The sequence below is a fragment of the Sciurus vulgaris genome (genome assembly GCF_902686455.1).
Source record: "Sciurus vulgaris genome assembly, chromosome: 5".
Lineage (NCBI taxonomy): Eukaryota > Metazoa > Chordata > Mammalia > Rodentia > Sciuridae > Sciurus > Sciurus vulgaris.
Window position 1 is genome coordinate 2,409,917 of NC_136465.1, and position 27,037 is coordinate 2,436,953.

A 27,037-nucleotide genomic window follows, 5' to 3' on the forward strand; every position below is an offset into this window, starting at 1 on the left:
ATTATTGGACTTCCTGTTTTACTCAGAATCTGGTTCTTTTCCCCGTCATCTGTTTTTGGAGGGGTCACTGGAGCAGTTTCTGGACGATGCCGTGATTTCTGGCTGCCAGGCTTTGCGTCAGCCCTTGTGTGGCTGGGGACAGTGTCCTCCTTCAGAGAGCCTGGGGTGTCCTCTGGCAGTCAGAGGCCACAAGGCCACCTGGTCCGTGGAATGATCCGAGCTGCTTCAGGACAGTGGTGTCCAGCACGTACCTCAGGTCACGACACCGTGCACGGTTTCAACGTGTACAAGCGGACCTCCTTGAAGAGTTGGGTCAGTACCTGGGGTCTCGTCTCCCCAGCACCATGGCCATTCAAAAGCCCTGCTTAACCTGTTCACCGTTTCAGTGACTCTGATGCTTGGTCTCTTTGGTTCCAAATCCATGTAAGGGAGAGGGCTGGCTTTCCCCTCCTCTGCCAGGAGCCGGTCAGCACCTGCCTTGGCCTTCCCACTGCCCTCCCCGTGGTGCCGTCAGACCCGCTGGGCCCGAGGTCTGTGGTTCCAGCTGGTGCGGCAGCCTGGCGCTCTCCACCACCCTCTGCTCCTTCACGGTCCACCGGCTTTCAGTCATCCTTCCCCACAGGAGGCCAAGTCTCCCACAAACACTTCTTCCAAAATGACGGAAGCCCTTGACTCTTCAAGCCCCTGACCTCACACCCATCCCACTTCGCACCTTGAAGGCAGCGGGCCAAGCTTGCTCCTTGCTTTCCTTCGCAATAAAGAACTTGGGCTCGAACCCTGGCCTCTGACTGCATGCCATGCTTTCAAGTTGCTTATGCCCAGGGAAGCCACTCTCAAACTGGGCCCTGGGCTGCTGGGCCCACTGCACCGCTGCCCAGCCTGGACACCTGCTGATGGTCCCGGCCACTGCCTCACCTGCACCCACAGTTCTCTGCCCCCTCTCTCTGACACCAGCTTGAGGTCAACCCGACGACCACACTCTATCTTCCCACACACGTGCAGGAGAAGGCCGAGGAAGGATCCCCTGGTTCTGTGAGTATCCACTTGCAGCCTCTGGGTTCTCGGAGTCGCTCAGAACCACACCGTTTTCCTGGCTTCCGTGAGCACCTTTCCCATCCCCATCTCCTGGTGCCCAAGCCATCTCTGTTTAATCAAGCCCCTCTCCAGCCTGTCGTCCTTGCTCTGTGCAGGTGACTTCCTTCAGAAGTGCATGAGAAACTGTTTAACGGAACCAGACATGGACGCCTGGGTCTGCGAGTCGCCTGACCTGCTGGTGCCCTGGCCGTTAGCTGGGAAGTGAGCCTGGAGGGCCGATCTGCCCCTTCAAGACCCCTGAGCCCTCTCCTTCCCTTCAATTCCACCTCTAGGTCTTATCCTGCTGGCCGCAGTGATGTCTTCCTGTAATCAGCCCCGTGGCTCTTCCCTCCTGGACATTTGATTTAATTTTAAGCTGCTAACACTTAGTTCTCACGGAGAAGGTTCCCAGCCACTGGGGAGCCCTGCGTGGCCTCGCTGACCGCTCGAGGTATTCCTCCGAGTGCTGTGTCTGAACTGTGTGCAGCAGCTCTGCACTTGGCTTCAGCTCAATCTTATTCTGTGAATTAACATGAAATTGAATGAGCTAGTGCATTGCCCTGCTACCCACAAAGTTTATGCACACTATCCTTTTTACAATTTATTTGAAGCCTCCTACTTATTTGACTGCTATATACATGGAAATATTTGTATCATACATTATAACTACTCTTTAAATTTATTAGTTGAAAGCTAGTGTTTTAAAAATATACAAAATTAAAATATTTTATAATGTATTTTAATTTAAAATTATTTTATGATCTTTTAAAACAAAATTTGTCCTTTTATTTTCTCTTTGAAGTTTCTCGAATTCGTTTAATTTGCTAGCAACCGCAGACGACTTGTTTAAAACAAAGAAGTGAATAATGCTGCTACCTTGCAGCTGCTTATCTATTTGAAACAGGAGTTTTACAATAACTTGTAACTAAAAAACATAACAGATGCTAGTTTGATATAATACTCTAACATATATCATAACACATAATTTAGAATTTTTTTTCCTAACAGCTCCATTTTCTCCAAAATTGACACCATAAAACAGGATGTTTTGATCTACACTTAAAAAATAGTATCCCAGTGGAACCCTGAGTAATTTGGTCCGTGCGTTGGAGAACTCGACGCCTTGCTGGGGGAGAAGAGGGGCTTCCCTGCAGCACCACCAGGGGCCCGGCAGCCCCAGACTCTCCACCGTGCTCCATCACTCTCTGCACCCTTGAGCCTGCGGCTGGGCACCCTGGAGTCCTGGACGCAGCTCTCAGTTCCTGCTGGACAGCTGAGTGCCTTCAAGGGCCAGGAGGGTCCTCGCTGGGCAGGTCTCATCCTCCCAGGGGCAGGAGGCCTCCTCTTGGAGGTCACTGTGGACTGCTGCACACTGCAGTCCAGGTGGCCTCACGCGGGCATCCACTGCAGCACAGCCTCTGTCCAGACTTGGCTCCTGCGGCTGTGTCTGCGAAAGTGTCTGGGACTTTCTGTCCCCACCCTCAGCATAGAATGTGACACGCGTATGACTGATGAATGATCACATGGAACATAAGTCACCGCACTCGCATTCATTACTATGCGATGATAATCTGGCCTGGGTCTTCGTGCAGGCAGCGTACTGAGGACCTGGTATTTGGGTTCTGTTGTCGCTCTGTCGTTAACTCACCCTGTGACCTGAGTTCATTACTTCTTGTTTCCTCATCTGTGAAACAAGAGAACGACATCAACTATCGTGGAGGAATCCTCATGTCCAAACCTCCGATCCTTCCTGTGGACCACAGAGAATGTGGCGCCAGCTGCTTTGCTGTGTCAGTGCTGAGTCAGTGGCAGTTACGAGGATACCCAGTGTAGACATGAGCCCTGATGCACGCAGGACTCTGCTCCTTCTCACCGCCAGGGCTCTTGCAGGCAGACGGCATGTGGCCTGGGCCAGCGTTCCTGAAAGCGAGGCGGCACCCCAGGCTGCAGCGACCCTGCGGCGTGCAGGACAGCAGTCTCCCTTCTCGACAGGTCCTCCCGCTGCCCTTGAGAGAAGGCTCAACAGTGCTGTCCTCGTCCGCAGGGAGTGCACTTGCTAGAGAGTCGTGGCTGGACCAGATCACTTTCTCTCACTCCACACACCCCTCAAAGACGCCACTTGTTGGTGGCTATCCTGATGGCTGTTCTTGGCAGAGCCAAGCAGAATTCCTTCTTCCAATACCGCATGTGTTCGCCCATCTCCCTGCTGAAGGGACTGATGTTGTTCTTAAGTTTTGTATGAATACTGAGTCTGAAATATTTAGGGTTAAACTTTACCTGGAATTTTATTTCTCTAGGGTAAATACCTAGGGATGAGATGGCTGGTTCATATGATTAATGCATATTTACCTTCATATGAAACCACCTGCTACTTTTCCAGCATGGTCTATCACTGTGCATCCCCTCGAGCAGCCTTAACAGTGACAGATGGCTACTTCCAGTGGTGTGACGTTACCAAGAAGTCAAAGCTGAGGTGCTGGAGATGGTCTGGGAGTCAGGCCTGGTGTGGGAGGGGTGACTGTGGAGGCAGACTGCAGTTTTCTGAGGTACACAACTACTCTATATCCCCATGTGGGTGGTGCTACATGAGTCAGTGCTGGTAGTGATATTTATCAATCTGTACACATAGTGGTACTGTTTTACTGTGTGGTAGTTTACAAAAGAAAAAAAATTCCTAAAACCTCAAGGAAAAAAATCTGATCATGTCACCAAACTGTCCAGACATAAAACTGATGCAATATGTCACTTGCAGGAAATTGCATCTGCTTTCTACTGGCAGATACTCAAAATGAAAGTTGCCACCTGACCTTTAATACGCTCGTTTTAATTGGGCAATGGAGAAGCACCTGCCACCCCTGAGATAGAAGCCGGCCTCACCCTGGGCTGCGCTGCAGTGTGTGTAGCTCCGGGTTCGAGTGTTTTGTGACTCCCGCTCACAGTACTGAACTGTGTGCCTCAGTGGCACCTGCCCTGACCTTATCACACAGGAGGTCGAAGCTGGGTGACTCACATACGCCAAGTCACTCTGGCTGCCACCAGCATGGCTGCGACATCAGGCCAGCTCCAGTCTCAGTGCCCTGACTCAAGTGCATCTCACCCGCAGATGGCAGACTGTGTGCGGAGCAGGGATTGGCCTCGCCAGGTGTGCAGGAGGGATGTGAGTCACCAACCGTGCGCTGGCCCTACTGTAAATCCACTAACCTGTATCAGAATCATCCAGTGCTCATACATGGAGCTGTATAAACCATACGTGGTCCAAATCTGTTAACCTAACAGCTCAACGTGGAAAACAGAAGAGAGGCCCAAACAGAAGTCATTCCTCAGCTCTGCCGATGCAGCCCCGACGAGGAAGGTAGGTGGACCCCTCGTCCTCCGGACGCCAAGGCTCTTTCACTAACACTTGGAGCTCTGGAAACCACACAAGAGGCCACCGGAAGCCACTCTGCACGTGGGCAGGAAGAAGGCAAGCAGCGTGGGAGCCAGAACCCGAAGAACAGCAGGATGCATTGTCTGGTGGGCTCTCCAAAACAGAAGCCACTGGCCCCCATGCTTCCCGTACCTGACCAGGCAACAGAAGCCCCTCCCCATGCACCTGCTGCCCAGGGACATGGACTGACCAATTCAAGCAGGAGAAACTTCGCCTGTCCTGGGGACCCAAGGCCCCCTGGGGACGCCCTCTCCACTGGGAAGAAAGTCCGGGAGACACTCTGCTGGTCAGGCCGAGGCTCCCTCCCCATCCCAGGACGCAGGCACAGGAGCAGGACTGGGGAGCAGTGCGGGGCACTTGCGCTCCTCTCCACAGCCACGGACTTCTCCCACTCCGCTGATCGTCTACACTCAGCCTGGAGACCTTTCCACATTGCTCAGCACAGGCGGGGGCAGTGGGGACCCTTCTGCACCAGGCGCCCCAGACACCCAGGCAGATCAAGAGCACCGTGAACCCTCGGGCAGTGTACTCCATGGACCTCAGCACAGAAGCCCCGAGCCCAGAGCCGAGCCGCAACTAGATGAGCCTGCCCAGGTGACAGGTTTAAATCGTGCTCAGCATATTCTAGCACAATGGAAAAAGGCACCAGGACACACGCTCCAAAACAAGAGGGAGCACCAAACCCGAATGAGGAAGGAGATGCTAGCAGCAAAGAAAGTGGGTCAGAGGATGGAGTCAGGAGCCCAGGACTTAACGCAGCGGTCTTCAAAACACTCCAGGGACCATCACCAAGTCCTCTCCAGACAAATGGAAAAGAAGAAAAAGAAATCTCACCAAAAAAAGAAAAGTTACCTTTAAAAAAGAATTAAAATATGTGACGACAGAAGTCAAAATCAAGATTGCTGGAAGGGCCCGACTCAGGGTGAAGGAGCAGGGAGGGAGGTCACTACCAGTCCCCTGCCCTGGACGGAGGAGGAGGTCGCTACCACTCCCCTGCCTGGACAGTGGAGAGAAGCGGGTCACAGGAAGAGAAGCAGCAAGCCGAGCCACGCCCCTGGGGCCGGCCAGGCTCCTAGGGTCCGGGCAGGGGTTGGGAGAGCATCTGCAGAAGGGCAGGTGGACCTTCTGAAGGGGAGAACAAGCACAGAGGCCCGAGGACCACGTGGAGAGGAGAGCACCGCAGGCCACGTGAGTTGGAGAGGGCAGGAGAAAACACCTCGACAGCTCCAGGAAGAACAAACCGTGCCAGGGGCAGCCGTGGGGGCCTCCGGGCAGAAGTGAAGCCCCCAACAAGCGCTGTGCTCACCGAGCCCATCCTCCCGGACTAGGGACACCAGATAGTCTGTCCCCGCAGACTGAGGTAGGCAGCAGACTACCCTCCTGAGGAGCTCAGAAAGCCCTGGGCAGGGGAGGGTGGAGAGGAAGCCTGGTCTGGTGACAGTGGGGAGCACGGGGGGAGCAGGAGCCACAGGCAACACTGCTTCCCACCCTCAGCTCCTGCATCCCTCAGCAACAGAAGCAAGAGCCAGGACAACTTCCGGCACTGAGCCAGGACCGTGAAGAGCCAGGGAGGAAGGGGACCTGCGCCAGTGAGGTTCAGCTCGGAGGTGGTGGGAGTTGGCGTCCTGACCTCACCCAGGTCCACCCAGCCCCTGGTCCTGTGAGGGCTACTGCAGGTGCCAAGGGGTCTGCTAATGTGATTAAGACCAGAGTCACCAAATAAGGACCTTAATGTTAAGGGTTATCCAGGTGGACCTCAAATGCCATCCCAAGAGTCCACAGGGAAGGAGAGACGGAGATGCAGACGGGAAGCCGAAGGCCAAGTGACCCAGGGCTGCGCTGCCAGACACTGAAGCTGACACGGGAGGCACAGAGTCCCCTGTTCCCCAGAGCTTTTGGGGCCTGCCACCTGCTGACTCATGGTGCTATGGTTTGGATGTGAGGTGTCCCCCAAAACCTCACGTGTGAGACAGTGCAGGAAGGTTCACAGGAGAAAGACTGGGCTGTGAGGGTCTGACCCGAGCAGGGAATTAATCCCCTGATAGGGATTAACTGGGCGATAACTGAAGCAGTGGGTGTGGCCGGAGGAGGTGGGCTTTGGGGCATGACTTTGGGGTCTATATTTGTATCTGGCCAGAGGAGTCTCTCTCTCTCCCTCTCTCTCCCTCTCTGCTTCCTGATCATCATGTGAACTGTTTCCCTCTGCCACGCTCTTCCACCATGAGTTCCTGCCTCACCTGGAGCCCCGAGGAATGGAGTCTGCTCTCTGTGGACTGAGACCTCAGAAATGGTGAGTCCTTAAATAAGATTTACTTCCCTAAAACTGTTCTGGTCAGATCATTTGGTCATAGCAGTGAAAGAGCTGACTACAACTCCTGGTGTTGGCCCAATGAAACTGCTTGGAACTTCTGAGTTCCTGAGTCGACATCTCAGGTGTTTGTTTCTGGTTCTGTTTTTGCCACTGAGTTTGAGGGAACAAGTGACAGAGACTTTGGGAACACCTATCAGTACCCTAGGTCATGTGGGTTAATGACCACAGCCACTGCTTGGACACTCAAAGAAAATAGTTTTGAAGTCACCATCAATAAATCCAGCAGAGTTTTTAAAAAAGAAAAAGAAGAGGAGAACACTGGATTACCCCTAGGAAAGCCGCAGAGAAAGCTGGGGGAACAAAGTCCAGAAAACCAAAGACAGCGAGCAGCAGGGCCCGGGCGGGGGCAGACCAGGTACCACCCTGAACTCAGTGGCTGCAGAGTCCGTGTGAACAGCAGGCTCGCTGCCCACCAGGAACAGCTTCCCAGGTCGTGGGGCCACGGCACAGGCACCGCCTGAGAGAAGGAGGACTGCCTGAGCAAGGGACCCCCACCAGGGAGACCCCACCGTCCCAGGTCTGCAAGGGCCCAGTCACAGTGTCACATGTGCAGCGGAGACCAACAGAGCCCACAGGAACGCAGACCCCACGCCCGGAGGCCTGGGCACCTCCCTTTGGAAGCCAGGCAGAAACCAGAGAGGGCCACCAGCATCAGCCACGGGGTGCAGCGCCCCGAGGAGAGCCCTGGCTCACTCCCCATGGCCCGCAGCTCACAGGCTCTCTGCTCTGCGGAGGTGGATCCCGGACAGGACCAGGGGGCGACCCGCCTGCCCCTTTGAAGGACAGAAGCAAGGGCACGCGTTCTGAACCACAGCGGAATCAACCAAATCCTTCAGCAAAAGGCAACGAGAACACCTCTAAGGCATGAAAATCAAACACACGGTTCGAAATAACCAGGACTGAAGTGGAAGTCTCCAGGCAGGTAAGGAAAGTCCTAGAACTGCGGAAAAGGAAGCGGGGCAGACTGTGGAGTGCAGCTGAGCGGCCCGGAGCAACTCCTAAGGCAGAGGACACCGCGAGGCAGGAGGAGCGTCTGCTCAGCGTCCCCCGAGGGTCCAGGAGCCAGAGAGCAAAGCCTGCCCCGCGCCCAGAGGAGGGCGGCAGAGAAATCAGTGACTTACAGGAGAGCAACAGGGAGAAGGGCAGACAGACCTCCCCTCCGACAGTCAGTGCAGATGCCCTCCCTGGAGTCAAGGGCAGGGAGGGCACATGGGGAGACGCAGACCACAGCATCTGCTCAGAGTGGGGTTCACTGCAGAGCCAGCGGCCGCCAGAACAAGGGCTTGCTTTGATCATTCAAGCTCACAGTGTCAACAAGTCATCAAAAATGGACAGACTTCCAAAGCTACAAAGTGTCCAGACTGAACTGAGATCAAAGAGTCCCAAAAGCCTTGTAACCATTACAATATCTGACGTTATGACTAAAGCGTTCCCCCCAAATAAAATCTGCAGGCCGAGATGTTCTCACTGGGAATTGCATCAAACTTTTATAGAACAATCAACACCAAATATTCATAAATTCTTCCAGAAAACAGAAGAGGAAATGATCCATCATTTGGTAATGAGGCCAGTATTAACCTGATACCAAAACCAAAGGTGACACAGAGAACTATGCATTAATGTCTTTAATGAATGTAGATACAAACATCATCAATAAAACCCAGAAATCTGAATCCAACAACGTGGTAACACACTGCGCCACAGAGGAAAGCCACCACGTTCACACAAGGCTGCCTGACGTCGGAAACCCGACTCATGCAAGCCACGATCGAGGGAGCTCAGGAAAGAAACAGAGCTCTGTCCTGGCAGACGCTGGAAAGCAGGTGCTCGAGGACTGGGGACAACGTGGTGAGCACGTGTCTGCCCTCCAGGAGAGCAGTCCCAGCAGTTGTAGCATGGGTTTGAGACGCGTGCACCAGGTCAGGGACAAGCTCAGTGGACGGCACAGGCCATGCAGCAGCTGAGACACTGGACGAAGAACAACAGAGAGCAGCATCACTGGCCAGCCTCACTCACCTGTGGCCGCGGGCTCGTGAGGTGTGGTTCTGGTAGAGGGCTAGACACAGCAGTGGGACAAGGACTCAGGAATGACCCTCTGGCTTTTGACAAAGGCACAAAACCTACTCATTGGAAGGACGGTCCTCTCCAATATGGTGCTGAGCCATCGGACATGCAGGACATGAAGGCAGAACACAACGCCCAACCTATGCCACATGCCTCACACGAAAACCGACTCCAGTGGGAACCACCTTCAAGGACAAATGGAAAGCTGCGAACTTATAGGAAAATGTACCGGGGAGAGCTGCTGGGCTCCGACCCACACAGCCCATCAGCGGGACCTCACCAACACAGACAAGGAACCATTTATCTCAGATACATCAAGTCCTCAGAGTCAACCCTCCAAAGCTGCAGCTAGACACTGGAGAGAGACACAGAGGGGCTGTGCCAAGGTGGACGTGCAGACGGACAAGAAGCAGACAGCAGGATGTTCAGCATCCCAGCCACCAGGAAAACGAAAATCGGAACCACAAGGAGATATCACTAGAATTCCATCAGAGCAGAAAAACAGTGACGATGCCAAATGCCTGTGCAGGTGTGTGGAACTGGGTCACCCGACACAGGGCAAGAGCGTGAGGTGGCAGAGCCACTCTGGGAAGCACTTTGGCAGCATCTTACGAAACTGAACATGCAGCTAACATGCCATCCAGCAATTACACATCTGGGTATTTTTCCAAGAGAAATAAAAGCTCATGGTCACACAAAGGTTCACAGCAGCTTTATCACAATAGCGGAGAATGGGGACCAACCCAGATGTCCCTCAGCAGGTCACTGTTAAACTGTCTGTGGTGCCTACCACGGAACACCAGCAGTGCAAAAGGAAACAGCGATCGCAGCTCACATCTGGGACAGGCAGTCATGACAGGCCAGTCCACGGGCGACCCCAGCTGCACAGCACCCTGGCAATGGCCTGTGAGAGCTGGAGTACAGACAGTGGCTGTCAGGGTCAGGGAAGGGGTGAGAGCGTGGGCCGTGGGTGTAACTGTCACAGGAAAGATGAGGAGCCCATGGTCTAGGAATCCCCTGCAACGCGACTGTGGTGGAAAGAGGAATTTAAAGAGGCGACTGGTTTGGTTAGAAACACACGCATACACAAACAAGTAAAACAGGAATCTGAGCGAGATCTGTGCGCTGCCTTAACCCCACATCCCGGCTCTGGTATTTTGCCAAAGGTGTCCACTGAGGAGACCGGCCAAGCTGGGCTGGGGTCTGCGGCCACACTGTGGGCTCGGCTGTCAGCTAGGCGGCTTCCCTTCTCAACAGCCATCAGTTAGAGCCGTCCTTGTCCACAGCTAGCCCGAAACTGGCACCTGCCATGTGTGCTGAGAGACGCCCCAGGGGCAGATGCACTGGCCACTCAGGTCTCCTGCTCCTCCTCCCTAACCACAGTCATGCCGGACACTGAACCCAGCACTGCAGAGGGCTGCAGCAGTTTTCGTGCTGGGGCATAGATAACAATCAGAGTGGTAGAGCGTACCTTCCTTGAGTGTTCTTCATGGTTCTGAAGCTCATCTTCATTTGCCCTTCCATGTGGCCTGACACCGTTTGAGGCTGAGAGGCAGAAGACAGGCGCAGGGCTTTTGCACTATAAATGCATGCTGCTTCCTCTTTCGATGCATGTATCACCCTCCAGAAAACTAAACTTCCCTTTAAAGTTAATTTAATATCAAAGAACACAAAGCTTGAAGGGTTCTTGTCTGAAGAATCATGGAAGAGAGCCCACGTCCTTCAGGCTCAGAGGCTTTATAGACAGACTTGTATTTTTTGGCTCCTTTAATGAAAGCCACTTGGGGTGATGCTTGTGGTGTAGAAGCCAGGCCAGTTGGAAGATCTCTTGCTGCTTGCCCAGGCTGTCAGGGCCTGAGCTTGTCTGAGTGGACACCACCCTGTCCCTCCCAGGTGTTGCCTTCAGGCTAAGTGTCCCTGGAGACCTAGGCATCTCCCCCCCCCCCCCAGAAGTCCACTGCTAAAGACGACATTCCGTGAGCCCCCAGCATCCCCGGGCCACCTTGCCTCCCCAGGCCTCTGTAGTGGCTGGCATCCCACTTCAAACGCCAGGGGCATGGCCTGTGTTTCCTCACTGCAGAGTGGTGGGGACCAAAAGCCCAGAACATGGAGGTGTCCCGAGAGCACAATGAAGCTGGGGCCTGTGGTCACTCAGTCCTGCGTGACTTGGGCAAGCTGGTCCTGACCCTGTCTCATGCTCACAGCGATCCGGAGTTCCTGCCCTGGCATAGACTCCCTACTGATGGGGGAGCAACGCTGATTGCAGGTTGGACCATCAACGACACAAAGCAACACAGGACCCAAAAGTAGGCCACTCTGCTGACAGGGGCCATGGTTCCTGATGTGCATTCCAGGCATAATGCCGGAACGGCTTCAGGGACAGCCACCGCCTGATCACAGAGGTCACCACAGCCATGGGGCCTCCTGCACTTAGAGGGCAACGGTTCTCCACCAAAATAGCAGCATCTCCACAACAAAATTCAAAAGGGGCAGGGACGGTACCTCACTGACAGGAAGGCCTCTTGTAGTGCTGGAATCACCCGTGGGTGGGTTTAACAGTTCTTGGAACTTGTACATGTTTCTAAGAATAGAAAAAGAATTTCGGCCACTGAGCCACATCCCCAGCCCGATTTTGTAGTTTATTTAGAGACAGGGTCTCACTGAGTTACTTAGCACCTCACTTCTGCTGAGGCTGGCTTTGATCTCATGATCCTCCTGACTCAGCCTCCCAAACTGCTGAGATTACAGGTGTGCAGCCCCACGCCCACCTAGTCTACTTACTCTTAATATCTGTTAAGATTCAGGTATGGAATGTTCCCCAAGGACTGGTAAATTGAAGACCTGGTCCCCAGTGAGCAATGTCCAGAGAGCTCTTTCAGGAAGTGATCAGATTGTGAGGACTCTGACTACAGCAGAGGATCCATCCACGTGAGGTGTGAATAATTTGATAGGTCTTAGAAATAGAGAAAGCACTAACAAAATTCATCTGGAAAAATAAGAGACCCAGAATAGCCAAAGCAATCCTGGGCAGGAGGTATCACAATACCAGACCTTAAACTCTACTACAGAGCAATAGTAAAAAATAATAGCATGGTATTGGCACCAAAATAGACATGTACAGAATAGAGGACAAAGAGACAAAACCACATAAATGCATTATCTCATACTAGACAAAGGTGCCAAAAACGAACAATGGAAAAAAGATAGCCTCTTTAACAAATGGTGCTGGGAAAACTGGAAATCCATGTGCAGCAAAATGAAATTAAGCCCCTATCTCTCACCCTGCACAAAACTCAACTCAAAATGGATCAAGGACTAGGAATTACACCAGAGACCCCGTACCAAATAGAAGAAAAAATAGGCCCGAATCTTCATCATATTGATTAGAACCAGACTTCCTTAACGAGATTCCTAAAGTGCAAGAAATGAAAGCAAGGATCAATAAATGGGATGAATTCAAACTAAAAGGCTTTTTCTCAGCAAAGGAAACAATCAATAATGTACAAAGAGAGCCTACAGAGTGGGAGAAAATCTTTTCCACACACACTTCAGATAGAGCACTAATCTCAAAAATTTATAAAGAACTTAAAAACCTTTACACCAAAAATACAAAGAACCCAATCAATAAATGGGCTAAGAAACTGGGAAGACACTTCACAGAAGAAGATATATAGGTGATTAACAAATATATGAAAAAGTGCTCATCATCCCTAGTAATTAGAGAAATGCAAATTAAAACCACCCTCTAAGACTTTATCTAACTCCAATTAGAATGGCTATTGTTAGAACACGAGCAATAATAAGTGTTGGCGAGGATGTGGGTAAAAGTTCACTCATACATTGCTGGTCAGACTGCAAATTGATGCAGCCATTCTGGAAAGCAGTATGGAGATTCCTCAGAAAACTTGAAATGGACCCACCATTTGACCCAGCTATCCCACTCCTCGGTTTATACCCAAAGGACTTAAAATCAGCACACTACAGAAATACAGCCACATCAATGTTCATAGCTGCTCAATTCATGATAGCTAGATTGTGGAACCAACCTAGATGCCCTTCAATAAATGAATGGTTAAAGAAACTGTGGTATATATATACAATGGAATATTATTCAGTCATTAAGAAGAATAAAATGATGGCAGGTTTGGGTAAATGGACAGAATTGGAGAATATCATGCTAAGTGAAATAAGCCAATTCCAAAAACCCAAAGGCTGAATGTTTTCCCTGATAAGTGGATGATGATCCATAATGGGGGTGGTGGGCGTGAGGGAGGGGTAAGAGAAGAATGGAGGAACTTTGGATTATGTAGAGGAAACTGAGAGGGGGAGGAAGCAGCTGTATGAAAGATGGTGGAATGAGACAGACATCATTACCCTCTGTACACGTATGATACGCCAATGGTGTTAATCTACATCGTGTACAACCACAGGAACAAAATGTTGTACCCCATTTGTGTACAGTGAATCAAAATGCAGTCTATAAAAGTAAAAATTTAAAAAATAATAATTTGGTAGGTCTACTGGAAGGAGGTGTGAACTGTGGATTGGTGGATGGGGTTGGAGGCAGTGGTCACGAGGGGTGTGCCCTGGAAGGCTTTCTCCTGACCCAGCCCTCCCCCACCCTTCCTCTCAACTTGCTGGCCACTGTGACCTGAGCAGCTTTATGCTCTGATGTCCTTCTGCCATGGTGCACTGCCTCACCTCAGGCAGAGCTGTGGAGCCCATCTCCATGGAGTGAGCCTCTGAAGTCCTGGGCCAAAGCAAACCTTCCCTTCTTGCAGTTGTTCACGCGGAAGATTTTGGTCACAGTGACAGAAAGCTGAATGACTCATTATCTGACGGTTATGTTTGATAGCAAAATCACGTTAGCATTTTGATGTCACCCATTTTATTTTTTGAAACTTGTGTATTTTATGAGTAGTGTGCTTTGTAGACTTAGTTTTTAAAAATCTACAAACACAGCCAAAATTTACCTAGAATTGGAACATTTTCCTAAAACCTAATTAAATAAATGTTAAGAAACTTTAAAGCTTCTGTGGCCTCTTCCATCCCAGACTAAAACTGACAGATACACATGTCAGGAAGGCCACGTGCTTCGATGAGGGGCAGTGTGAAGTGGAAGCTGTGTTGTCGGCTTGTGTTTCTACCGCTGTTACATAAAACGCATGTGAGGACACTACTGGAGGCCAGGGCCGTGGCTCACTCTTCCCTTTTCCCTGTTGAGTTCTACCTTAGTGTTTGGTGTTCATTAAATATTTCTTCAAAGAATCTGAGAAGTTCCAGACAAGAGGCAGAGAAAGAAAAGCAGATGGCATGTGGACCAGAGTCAAGAACAGAGCGGCCACTCGACTGTCATCTGTGCTCCAGCGGAACCAGGTTCACAGGCCGAGCCACTGAAAACCATGAAATGCAGAAACAGTGTGGGGCCAGGGTCCCAAGGACCCAATGTCTAATTGGATCGATTTTTAGTCATGATTTCTAGAAATAAAAAACAGCCTTTCTATCGAGAGGTCATTTAAACCTCATCTTTCTTTACACCTACATGAACTGCTGAAGTATTCTTCCACGGCCCCCGATGTGTAGTGATTGACTCTTGTGACGACATCAAAGACATAGAAACACACGACCTCGGTGCTTAGGGTCTGCCCTCCTACGACAGTCTGGGGACTTTTAATAAAGGGAGGATGTGGCCCTTCAGCCCAGGAACAGAGGGAGATGGGAGAGGAAGCACAGGCCATGCAGGACTGGGCCTTCGCCAGGAGCAGGTTCCACAGAGATGGATTAGTCCAACTGGCCTGGTATCTGCTAATCCTCAATCCTGCCTGCACGAATCTCCCTCATGGTGACTATTCATCCTGGTAGAGGGTGGACATTAAAACCACATCCTGTGCCCGCAATCCCCAGTGCGTCCTGAGTTAATGCAATCTCCAGTTGCCACCAGTTAATAACTGTCAAGGCCAGAGGGAAGCGAGGTGAGCCAATATTTCCCCATGCAGTCTGCAAATTAAATTCAAGAAAATTATCAATATATATTCTTGCAAAGAGCTCAACAGAGATTTGTTAAGTAAGTTATTTGATTTTTGTCTTGGTTCTGCTGCTCTGGAAAAAGAACCTGAGTACATTCCTCCATCTCACGGGAAACCTGGCATACTGAAGGAGCCCTGAACGCTCACTTGCTGTTTTCTTGTACCACAAAAGCTGAGAAAATAAAAGACCGTTAACAGAAATTAGAATTTTTAATACCACATTTAGGGTTACTTATTTCATTTTTAGGTGATCTCTCTTCCCAAATGTGTCGAGCATCCCACAGACCCTCAGAAAAGGAGCCAGGAGACATGGGGGTGAGGCAGTGAATACCATTTGGATATAAAGGAGATTTTTAATGCCTCTTTGATCTCAGATGTGTGTCTTGAGAGCCTGTGATTCTGTGTGCTATCTACTATTTAACTGATCCATGCATCTGTCATTTCTCCAATTAGATTATGAACTCCACGCTGAGAATATCGGCTGGCATGTAAGTGCTCAGAAGTGTTTGCTGATGCATTGTCTAAAATTACCTGTTTGTCCCAGAAACCAGCTGGGAGCCTCTGACTCTTCTTCTCCTGTAATTTGGTTCACTGAGGAAATAAGTCAGTGGCTCTTCTTTGCTCTACTGTGGCTGATGAAATGCCTAACTGGTCTTGGTTACATTATGCTTCCCAAAGGGCATCTCAGTTTGATTCAGTTGGCCATTTAGCTTTTCCTTTATAGATTCCAGCTATTGAGAAGAGGCCCTAATAACACGGATGTCATTGTAATACATAGCTTGCCATTGCTTTCTTAACAACAAACAGCATTAAAAAAAATGAGTGTATGATTTTAGACCCTTAACAGTAACCTATGGGATTTTATAGGACATTAACTTGCTGCATTTATATTTTAAATTTTGCATTTACTTAAAAATTTCTTTCATTTATTTTAGTGACATCCTTTCTTAAATTAGATGTTATGGTAATAATAAAGCTATTTTACATGGGGTTACATTTATTAGCTCTCCAGAGCTTTCACGTGCATTATTTCATTTTTCTCCTTACCACAGGCAGGAAAAGTTTATTATACATATTTTATAGCCATGAAAACAGAGGTATGGAGAGGTAAAATGACTTCCCTCAGGGTCACAGAGACAGTAAATAGCAGAGCTGCAGCCAGAAACTCCATCTTTGACTCCCTGCCTGTTTCCATCTGCTACTTCAGTTTGCAAATAGTGTCCCAGGCCACAGCCAGGCAGTGTGCACCGTTCCAGAAGTTTGCCAGCTAGATACCTGGGCTCCCCCTGCTAGGACTCTGTATTTGTAAAGTTGGAGAAATAAAATTTTCCTCTAGTAATTCAGATAAGAATGTAACTGCTTGGTGAGAGTCTGGGGAAACGCGTCCCTTCATGTTTTGCTGTGGGGCAGGAGTAAGCACATCGGTGTCCCAGGACAGCTGGGAACACAGATCCAGCTGACTGAAGATACTCCTCACCCCTGGACTTGCTGTGCTGGAGCTTTCCCAAAGCAGACGAGTCCACCATGACGATGTATCAGTGTGCAGAGATGTATACCACGCGGCTGCTTATGCAAGCAGAGGGGCTAGTGGGAGGGAGGCAGAGACTGCCAGGAGAACCTGCCGGGTCACAGCTATCGCCTGTGTGCTGACAGTGAGCGAGCCCCTGGATCTGAGCAGGTGAGGTGCTGATCGTGAGCACCCCTGAGCCAGGCACTTCTCCAGCACGCAGTCGGTCTGTGAGTTGGGTATCTTCAGCCTGAACCCAGTCTACCAGGCCTCGGTTTCCCGGGCAGCATGGGGACATTGCTGCAGTGCAAAGATGACAGTAAGCCCCAGAGAAGGACATGGGCCTGGGGACTCAGCACGGTGCACTGCACACAAAGGCTCACAGCACCTGGCGCTGTCCCAGGCCGTGAGCCAGGGAAAGGATTCTAATTATCAACAGCACTGGTTGGAATGGGTCAGTGAAAAGATAAGCTAGAAACAGAGACTCATTTGCAAAGATGCTAGAACACAAGAAATGGGAGACGGAGGCCCGGCGGCCTGCCGTGGCCCTTTGTTCACGAGGCATGGACAGGAGGGTCCACCTTTTCAAACTGTGACTGTCTCTTCAGTCATCTGTAAAGGACGGATGCAGTGAGCACAGCACATTCCTGTTCCAGGAAAGTCACATGCGAGGTTCTCAGGGGCAGCTATCTCACCCAGGAAGAGAGCTGCAGCCATATGCTAGGCAGACCAAGGAGAGAGGTGGAAACCCTGCGGACAGCTCTCCATTAACCAGTGACGCTTCTGGGTCCGTGGTTTCAACAGCTGGTCCTCAGTGAATGAGACAGGACAATATTTCTCTCTGTGTTGAAACCTTTGATCAATGAGGAAACCAAATCAAATCGCACTTCTGGTTTTGATAAAACAGGTGTGATAAAAAACTGTCAAGGCCTGTCTGTGAGGCCCGCACAGGGAGGAGCCAGGTGGGCGCGCAGGGCTGCAGGGAGACTGGCTGGGTGCAGGGGAGGGGCGGGTCTTCTGAGGTACATACCCAGGGCCACTGGCCTTCCTGCCAGGACTCTGGACAAGGGCTCCGGAGTACACAGCGGGCTACCCTGACGCTCTGTCCCCAGAATAACTGGCTTACTGTGCAGCTTTCCAGCATGCAAGCCTTTCTGGAAAACATTATTCCAAAAACCATCTCTTCTTCCAAAAACACCTGACAACATAAAACCACAGGGAAGTGCAAAGAGGGGCTGAGGGGGGCAGAAAGCAAACAGTCATCAATTCCACTTTTAGACTTCGCTGTAGTTTTGCTATGAACACATTTCTTGTTTAATTTTGGAAAAACAATTTAACAATTTGGAAAGTTAAACAATCTGCAGTCAGTTCTGCAAAGTCAAGCTGGAAGCCACTCGGTTAGCGGGGCAGGGCACCTTGCAACACCTGAAGCAGAGCCTCAGGCACGTGTGTCTGCCATGCAGTTTGGGTGTACAAGAGAAGACCAAGGACATACTCACACATACAAGACGGATCTGGTGTCCCCCACCTTCCCGGCGTCCCCTACGGTCAGGGTGTCATAGCCTCGTTCCAACTCAAACTCTTCAAAGGCAAGCTTGATGACCTGAATCCAAAGCACAGAAGAGTTACTGAGCATGAGGCGCTCCGGACTCACGCCACACCCGTCCAGCTGTGGTCTCGAGTCGTTCTCCTCAGTGACGATGCACTACAGGAAATCTGCAAATGTCTTCAAGTACCTATGCCGATGAGTCTACAAATTCTAGAATCCTTAATTAATAGGCATCTGTGGAATTCAAAATTTCTATTTGTTCCAAGTTATTTGTTACGTGCTCTGAAAGGAAGTTTAACCACGACCACACTTTCAGTCAAGTACCCATTGAATATCTACTTTAAAATTTAGGTTGTTTAGACCAACTACATAACATACGATCTAAAGAAGCAATGAACACAGTTAAGAAGGCATGTTTTGAAGTCACCCAGAATACCCCACATCAATGTTTTTAATTAGTGATTTCAGTTAATTTTTCACAAAAAAACTTTTCAGTTTCTTTCCGAGGCTCCAAGTCAAAGCCTTGAAGTCTCTTTCTGCTGCCCGCCGCCCAGCACGGGGAATAGGACCTGGAACGTCCTGCGCGCTAGGCAGGTGCTCTGCCCCTGTACATGCACCTCAGTAGCTCAGAGAACCTTTCTCCTGGAAGAAAAACGACTTTCTTCGTTGACTGATACTGTGAGTAAGGGATAGACAGCCAGATCTATCCTGAATAGTCTGGAGCACTGGGTGCCCAGGCTTAGAAGGAAGAGAAGCAGATTGTGTCAGATACATAGGTAATGGTAGATGACAGACTGACAACATGTGGATGAATAGGTAGATGGCTGATGAGCGATTGATGGATAGATGATAGATGAAAGGGATGGTGGATAGGTCATAGAGAGAGGGAGGGTATGTCAGAGAGGGATGGATGACGAATGGCTGATGACAGATGGAAGACAGGCAGGTGTTAGATCGACAGATCTAAATGTGGAAGAGAAAGGCCATGCAGACGGGAGGACAGGAGGGAGGACCGGAAGAGCAGCACTCACAGCCTCGGAAGCACATTGTGGGAGCTACTGAGTAAGGCTGAAACTTGGAAGCTTACAGAAAGGCATCAAGTCTGTCTGTTAAGCCTGGCGGGAGCAAGTGTGCTGAGAGCATGCTCGCACAGTGTGCAGGGTCTGAACAGCGCTGTCCAAAGCAATGTAAACAAGGAATACGTACTTTTTGGTATTTGAAATCCTTATTGAAATTAGTGACATACCCATTATTATTCATTTTAAAAACTAGTGTTTCAAATGGCTAACAGTGTTTATGTGAATACGTTACTCTGGCACTCCGTCAGGAAACAGGCAAGGGGTTGATCGCAGTGCTAACCCGTCATGTCCTAAGCAGCACACCCAGCGCACCCGGCAGCTGTACTTCTTCCTTCTCCCTTGAGTGACCATGTCCAACGTGCGCTAGAGGAACACCTTTAAGACCTGGTGGTCCTGTTCCTTTCCTGACGAGCTTACTCAGGCTGGCTTGCCCAGGGTCCTGGAACCAGGCTTCAGGGTCACCGGGGCCAGTGTGTCACGAGTCACAGGCTGGGCTGCACCACCTCCGTGCATTTGACTGGGATACATGAACAGCCACTTCACAATTCTGTCAAGGTGGTGAAGGCGGCTGAGGAGTCTCTGCAGAGTCTAGTCTCCTTGGTCAGCAGAGGCTGTTGCCTGATGGACACCTGACCTTCCTTGCTACTGATGCTTGGTAGAAAGGGAAAACACAGGCTCAGGCCCATCTGTGGGGCTTCCAGTCTGTCAGAAAAAGCAGCCTTTGATGAACATGAGGCTGTGAAATAGAAATGGTTATATTTTAACTGAACTTCCCATCCAGAGCAGTCAATGTAGTGAGGCTGACAGGATAATGCGTTGTAACCCGTGGGTGACGGGTGGCATGGAGCCCTGGGCATCTGTCCCTCCCTCACCTAGCCTGCCTGGTCCTGCCCTGGCTGCTGTGCCCTTCATCTCTGGTTTGTTGAAAGTGCAAGGTGCAGATCCAGTGGTCCCCAGATGCCGCCTTGGGAACCTGTTCCGAGACTAGCCGCAGCCATCAGGCTGGTCCCATAGGTGCCCTGGAGTCACAGGCCTGTTCTAGACGAAGGCAGCAGAGAGGAGCCGCTTCAGCTCCGGACCTACAACGCCTCCCTTCCCCAGTCACCGGGAAGATCAGAGTGGTGTCTCGTGAAGGAAGTCGCCGCGGTACCTGGGCTACCTTTCCTGGGTCTACGTCTCTGCCTCTGACTTGTGATTTCCTTGGACTGCTAGAAATGCATTATATGCTTGCATGCAAAAGACTTCTGGGTAAATCAAGAATAAAGCAGAAATGGTGTAAAATGATGGATTTTAAATAAATTAATAGGATCCGTATTTTCACACTTTGGTATTGGACTTGGAAGGAAAGATTGCTACATACCAAGCATAATACGATTATGCATAGTTTTACCCTGAGCATCATAAATTGGATACACTAGTTAAGTACAGGTTATTTTATAGAATAAGTAAAGCCTTTAGTTGTTAAAAAAAAAAAAGTCATAGTTTTTATTATTGAAGAATGCTATCCAGCTATCGGAGTGTAATTTATTTCACATAATTAGTACAGAATGAACTCTACTTTAAAAAATAAAAGAACTCTAAACCAATATGCAATATTTCCCCCCCTCTCTTGCTTTGCCCCTTCCTGGAGTTAGGTGGAAATACCCCCTTCCTGGAGGGTCCCCAGTGTTTCCACCTAACTGTTCTTCAACCTTCTTAACAAGGAAGTGGGGAGGAATTTAGAGAGAGCCAAGTCGGATGGGTTTCCTTGATACCTGTGTCAACCCTGAGAGAAGCACCTGTCACCTGGTAAACTCGGAATCCCCGGACAGGGTACACTCAGCACCATCCTACCAAATCGAGGCACAAGGCGATGGATTCACCAGGCTGGCTGAGGGACACTCCGGCGGTCCTCACTGCATGTTGCTGTCTGGGTACCAGGACTAACCTGCACTCACTGCACAGCTCAAACCCAGGGAGCAGCTGTGACAGCAGGGTTTCTGCTCAGCGGACACCCAGCTCGGATGAGACCGTCCTGCTTCCAAAGCTGGAGGCATGTGTGCTGTGCTCCTGCGTGCCCCTGCCAGCTTGGGCACAACCCAGCAGACCGGTGTCCTCTGTGTACAGGAGGCAGATGGGAAGCTATCTGGGCCTGGACCTCGAGCTCTGGCTGAGACAGCATGCCTCGTGTAAGCTCAAGAGTGCATTTGTTCCCGGAGCCTGAGCTGAGCAGGAACAGCCCAGGAGGGCCCCGGAGGGCTGGGCTGACCAGGAAGCTCCTGGAAGCAGAAGTGCCAACCACCAAGGAACCCCACTTGACCATCCCAGCTTTGTGGACACAGGAGCAGCCTGTGTGCAACAGGCCTCACAGAGCCCTGGACTGTGCCTGAGTGGACAAGGCCTGCGGAGAGAGCCGTTCCGTGAGATGCTGTCTTGATATTTTTCTGTTGCTTTATTTTGTCATTTTAGCAGTCTTGAGTTCACCCTCTGTGTTTCCAGAAGTCCTTTCTAAGAACATGCTTCCAGTTATAGAAGGTACTGTCCTGTTCACCTGTGGAACACGGCTGGGGTCCACTGCTGCTGAGGGCCTTCGAGCTGGCTGCTGTGCTCTGGGTCTTCAAGCTCCTGGCTTGTGATGTGGCATTCTGTCACCACGATCCATTATTACTTTTAACATAATTATTTTCAGGTATCTAAGAAATTATCATAAAATATTCTTAGAAACATATAGTGACATTTCATCCTTCTTTTCAATCTATGATAAACATATGAGCCCACACTGGCTACGAATATGGATGTGTATATACTAGCTGCCAAGGAAACCTGCCATTAGTGTATTTGTTCTGTTTAGAAAAACCTGCCTGATTCCATAAACAATGGGCATCACAAGTTTTTATGCAATTGTGCAGTCCAAAGAACTCATGCAAAAGAGGCGCACACAAGTGTCTATGCCTCTTTGCTAAAACTCCTGCCAGCGTCTCCTGATCTTCCATCATCTCAATTGTAAAGCAGGAGACGAATGATGCGGGACTTAGTATGTCGGGAAACCAAGCTCAGAGCTGACCTTTCTTTGAGAACTGCAGATTATTTCAGTGAGTGATGCTGACAGAGCTGAGAAAATGAGTGTCGATAGAGTCACAATAGGAGCAGGTCATCACCAACACAGCCAAGGAGTCAGAAGCGGATAGCCGTCGCTGCTCCCTGGAACGCAGTGGGGCCCAGTCCTCAAGAACACAGCTTGAGCAGGCAGCAGGCGATGTCTGCTCCCACCAACCAAGCCCCCCAACGTCCAGGCCTGCCTCTAGCACTGGCACCCACACACCACTTTTAGTATTTTGGCAATAATGGGAAAGTCATAAATTGTAAGCCAGAATATTAACCTGTATTATTATAGTGCCTAAACCATGTACTCAGGTTTTTCAACTACTCTGAACCATTCAACAGACTGAATGATAAAGATCTTATGCAGTATTTTAAAGAAAAGCGCAGATGGCGTATGTACTGTTCTCCACAGATCGACTCTGATGAGACTCGTACTGCGAACAGCTCGTATCCCTGTCCTCAGCCTGCCCACGGTAATCATGGAAACACAATTCTGTAAACTTCACTGAATGTATCAGGATACCAAACATAATAAATCAAAATCACCTTATTTTTCAAAGTAAGAAATTTGAAAATTTTCAAAATAAGAAACTTGAGCCTAGTCCCAAGTAACCCCCAAACTGTTCATTCTAAACATTCACTAGACACCTTGGCTTGACGTAACATCGAGGGGCGCCTAAAAACCATGCTGATACTCTTCTGAATTTCCAGAAGAGAAATCCTGTACCTTGGGTCTCCCTACCTCATTCCTCTACAAACCTGTCCTTCCACCAGCCCTTCCCAACCCCCCACCCAGGCAGGACGGCTCTTTTAAGCATTATTCACAGAAGCGGAGATACAAATTCAGCCTCCTTGTCCACAGGTCAACGAATGGAAAATGAAATGTGGTGTATATGCACAGGTGAGTACTATTCAGCCAGGAAAAGAGTAAGTCCTGTCCGTTGTGACCACACAGATGACCCTGGAGAGTATTATGTTCAGTGAATTCAGCCAGACACAGAAAAATCAAAGGTCACATGATCTCACTAGAGTGGAAGGTCAAAGAGTTATCTCAGAGAAGTTGAGTTAGCCTGTGCGCCTGGATGGCAGACTGGGAGAAGTTGGTCAGAGGAGATGAGAGTTAGGTAGAGGGTTAAAAAATGAGATCTGTGTGCGAACTTTCTCTTTAGGAAGTTCAGAGGGTGTTGACAGGGCTCTTCTACACCCCTGAAGTTATGTGGAGCCATGCAGCCCCATAAACACTCAGAATTGACAAAGGGACTTGGGACTTTATGCCAGGGCTAGGCGTGAACATTTGAGAGCTGTAGATGGTGCCTGAAGGAACAGGACTGAGCAGGGTTCTCAGAGGACAGGACCCGGGGAGAAGGAGAGGAGGGCTGGGAGGGCCTTGGAAGCCAGGGACCCAGGATCCATCTACAAAGCACTGGCAGGAGGGGAAGCCAAGACCACCGTGTGTCATGGAAGCTGCACAGAGCTGAAGGTCAAGAAACCGTGAGTGTCAGTGTCGTGTGCTGCTCCGAGTGCAAAACGGATGAGACAGGGCCCCAGGGGGCGGGGCCGGCAGAGGACACCAGTGCGCAGGCAGGAGAAGAATCTGCGGAGCTGCCGTGGCGGAAGACACTGGAGTGGACTTAGCAGAGGCAGCACAGATCCAGTGACAGTGGCTGTGCAGCCTTGGGGTGACGCTCCTAGCAGGGGTGACAGGAACTGAGGATGAGGATCCTGGAGAAGGGTTTAATTATTTCTGCTTCTAGTACAGAGATGAAGAATAGTAGCAGAGGAAGTAGCAGAGGATATGGAGGACACTCGGTGGCCTGAGACGGCCATCCGATGCTGGCCCTTGGTACAAATGCAAACGCTCCGATCTTCATGCTGAGCTTGGAATGGTCCCTGTGGTGTCAGGACCCAGGCTGGAGTCTGACAGGCAGGAGCTGGTGGGGCAGGAGCAGGGGAGCACAGGAGCCGCCTCCCACCACAGGGGCACAGACTCAGGGACTGGAAGCTCGCTCTTCAGACTCTCTGGCTTTCAAAGCAGGAAGCAAAAGCAAGAGAGGGCCCGAGGCTCACCCTGCAGTTTTTAGAGCAAGATATTGAAGGTCAGCTAAGAATCCTGGGTGTGGATGCATTGTTTTTCAGATAGCTTTCGGTCACATTCACTTACACATCAGGAAGGCAAGAACTCCATTTTCAAAAATATTATTTTTACTTTTCTCACAAAATACTCATTTTAAAGTTTTTCTCTGAAACGTTGACCCTGCTGCAATTATGTCTTTTTTTCTGATCCCAACTCAATACAATTTATTACCAATAAAAACTTAAGTCATGATTTCCTACATGCTGAGATCCAGTCTCCACTGAGCCACAGGTCCTCTGGAGATGGAGCAGAGCTCACTCAGGAGGGACGGGCATCCCTCTGCTGGGGATGTGAGGATGCTAGGGAGAACTGCTCAGGCGATGATATCCAGGTGACAGGCACATCCAGATGGCAGCCTCGAGCCTGTTGCCACCTGACCTGAAACCTGCCCTAGAGGTCTGCAACACAGGTAGCTGCCTGGAAAAATCAGTAGCTCGAATCCCATGTCCCATGAACACCACTCCCCAGTAAGTGTCAAACTGATTTTTTTATTTTCTAATAATGTGGTACTATTTATTAAACTTTTCTCTCTTGGGAGTTTTACCAAAATGTTGTTGGCATAGCAGTTAGTAGAAGAAAGGAAACAATTATGATTAACTTAAGAGTAGTACAGACTTACAGAATGACTTCTCAGGTTTAGGGTGGTGGTGTTTTCTTAAAGGAAAAAAGTCACTTACTTTCAGAGAAATTTAGGATAAATTAAATGGTAACTTTCAAATTGGAGATATATCCTAGTAAATCAGGCCAGGATTTCCTGAAAAGGTATGAGACAAATTAAAAATACAAAAGAATTTAGTATATTACTCTGAACTAAGGAGAATCACACACACCTCATAAGAAATTATTGTATTGTTGAAAGAATGTCTTCTAAGTTTATGTTCATACTTACATCAGTCTTTTCATTTTCAAAATTAAAAAAGGACAAGTATACAGTTGTAAAACAAAAGGGATTTAGGTATTACTGGGTTTTTATGAATTGATTCATAGACAAAATAAAAGCATTGCTCCACAAACAATAAAGAAGTATATACCTAGTGGTAATTTGTCAGATGCCAAAAAGCCATTCAAGAAAAGTCCATTGAAATAAGAAGTCCTCTCCCCTGACTCAAGGAGGATGAAGAAAACCAAGCCCAAACGCATCAGCCTTCTCCCTGCACACATGCACATGCACACTCACAGGCACAGAGTGCACAGGTATGCATGCCCACACTGCACACAGGTGCACATGTACCCACGAGAGGGAGGATCATGGGCATCCCTGAGTTCCTGATTGACAGCTCTATTTTCATTTTGCCTTTTTGTGGGGGAGGGGCTTCACTTTTCAACTACTTTTTTGTTGTTGTTGTTCTTGGATAAGACATGTGTGCCAGGAGTTGTTACACACCAATTCAATTTCAAGTCATGCATCAGAAGCAAGCCCTTGCCAGCTGTTTCCTCAGAAGCAATACAGTATCAAGTCCACATCTAGAAATTATCAACATAGTTGCAAATACCAATGCTTTACACATTTTAAAAGAATTTCACACTTTCTTTCAAAATGAAAATTACCAAATGCCTTTTATGGATTTTAGATGTTTTTGTCTGAGTTCATGTGGGCCAGTCATAAAAAAAATGAAAAGTATAATTAATGATAAAGAGACAACTTGTCCAAATGCATCTACTACAGAGACTGGAGAAATCCACACCTTACAAATTTCTTATAAAAACCCACAAATAGCTTTCATTGCTGGTGGCAAAGCAAAGTCACTTTGGAAGTCAGTGAGTCAGTATCTTACTAAACACATTCCTACATTGCCACAGACTGCTAATAAGAAGTTTCATATATGATTTCAAATATCGCTGTGTTCTTATAAAAAGTCAAAGCAACCAGTGACTCAGAGTAGGAGAAGTCAAGCTGAAACAAGCTGAGCCAGCAGCAATCCCTGCATGTTGCAGTAGTCCCCTGCCTCGTGAGGGGTCCCCTGCCTCGTGAGGTGTCCCCTGCCTCGTGAGGGGTCCCCTGCCTCGTGAGGTGTCCCCTGCCTCGTGAGGTGTCCCCTGCCTCGTGAGGTGGCGGGAATGCCAGCACTGGGCTCATCCCACTCTGAAGTCACCCCGCTGGTTTCCTGGAACTTAAGGATGGCCAACCAACATCCCTGTCCCTCTCTCAGTGGTCGAAGCGTATAAATTACCATAATTCTCTATGCAAGGCCCCAAAGGGAGAGGAAGCTTGAGAGCAGGACTCCCGAGACTGAGTGGGTGAGCCACCGGAGAAGGTTTCCTTCTCCCGCCTCCCTTCTCTCAACCCACCTGTTGCTAGAAAGTGGCACAAAAACAGAACAAGTACGATGGCACTGAAGCCAGAGGGAATCCAGCCATTGCTCCTCCTCAGGGAAGAGCTGTAGAGTGGATCCATGCACTGAGCAGGGCCCTGGCCCCCAGGGGCTGCGCGGATACCTCCACCCGAGGGCCAGGAGTGGGCCCCTGCTGGTGCCCAGCAGGCACTGGTTCAGGGCAGGCCGTCACTACTGTTCCACTGCGACCCTTCGTGGGACTCTTGCCACCAATTGAGGGATTCTGCTTCCTCTTCACGACCAAGCACACTCACCTCTCTCTGAGTCAGCAATTCTGGACTACACATTTGCACACTGACAGTCTTTCATTGTTGAACTTTCATGAGAAACCTTCCCTTTGTACACCCCCTTCTGTACCAAGTAGTGTTCTGTCTCTCTTGAGCATAGATGAT

The 27,037-nt window shown here is 49.6% G+C and overlaps 1 protein-coding gene across 1 annotated transcript in view; it reads right to left on the reverse strand.

Annotated features, from left to right (window-relative positions):
• LOC306662304 (CUB and sushi domain-containing protein 1-like) overlaps positions 1-27,037 on the reverse strand; it is a gene marked incomplete at both ends in the record, with an annotated part of 221,578 nt that overhangs the window by 117,439 nt on the left and 77,102 nt on the right. The window contains one exon of the mRNA XM_079141801.1: positions 17,969-18,072. Within this exon, the coding sequence (XP_078997927.1) occupies positions 17,969-18,072 (104 nt within the window). The remainder of the gene's footprint in view (positions 1-17,968; positions 18,073-27,037) is intronic.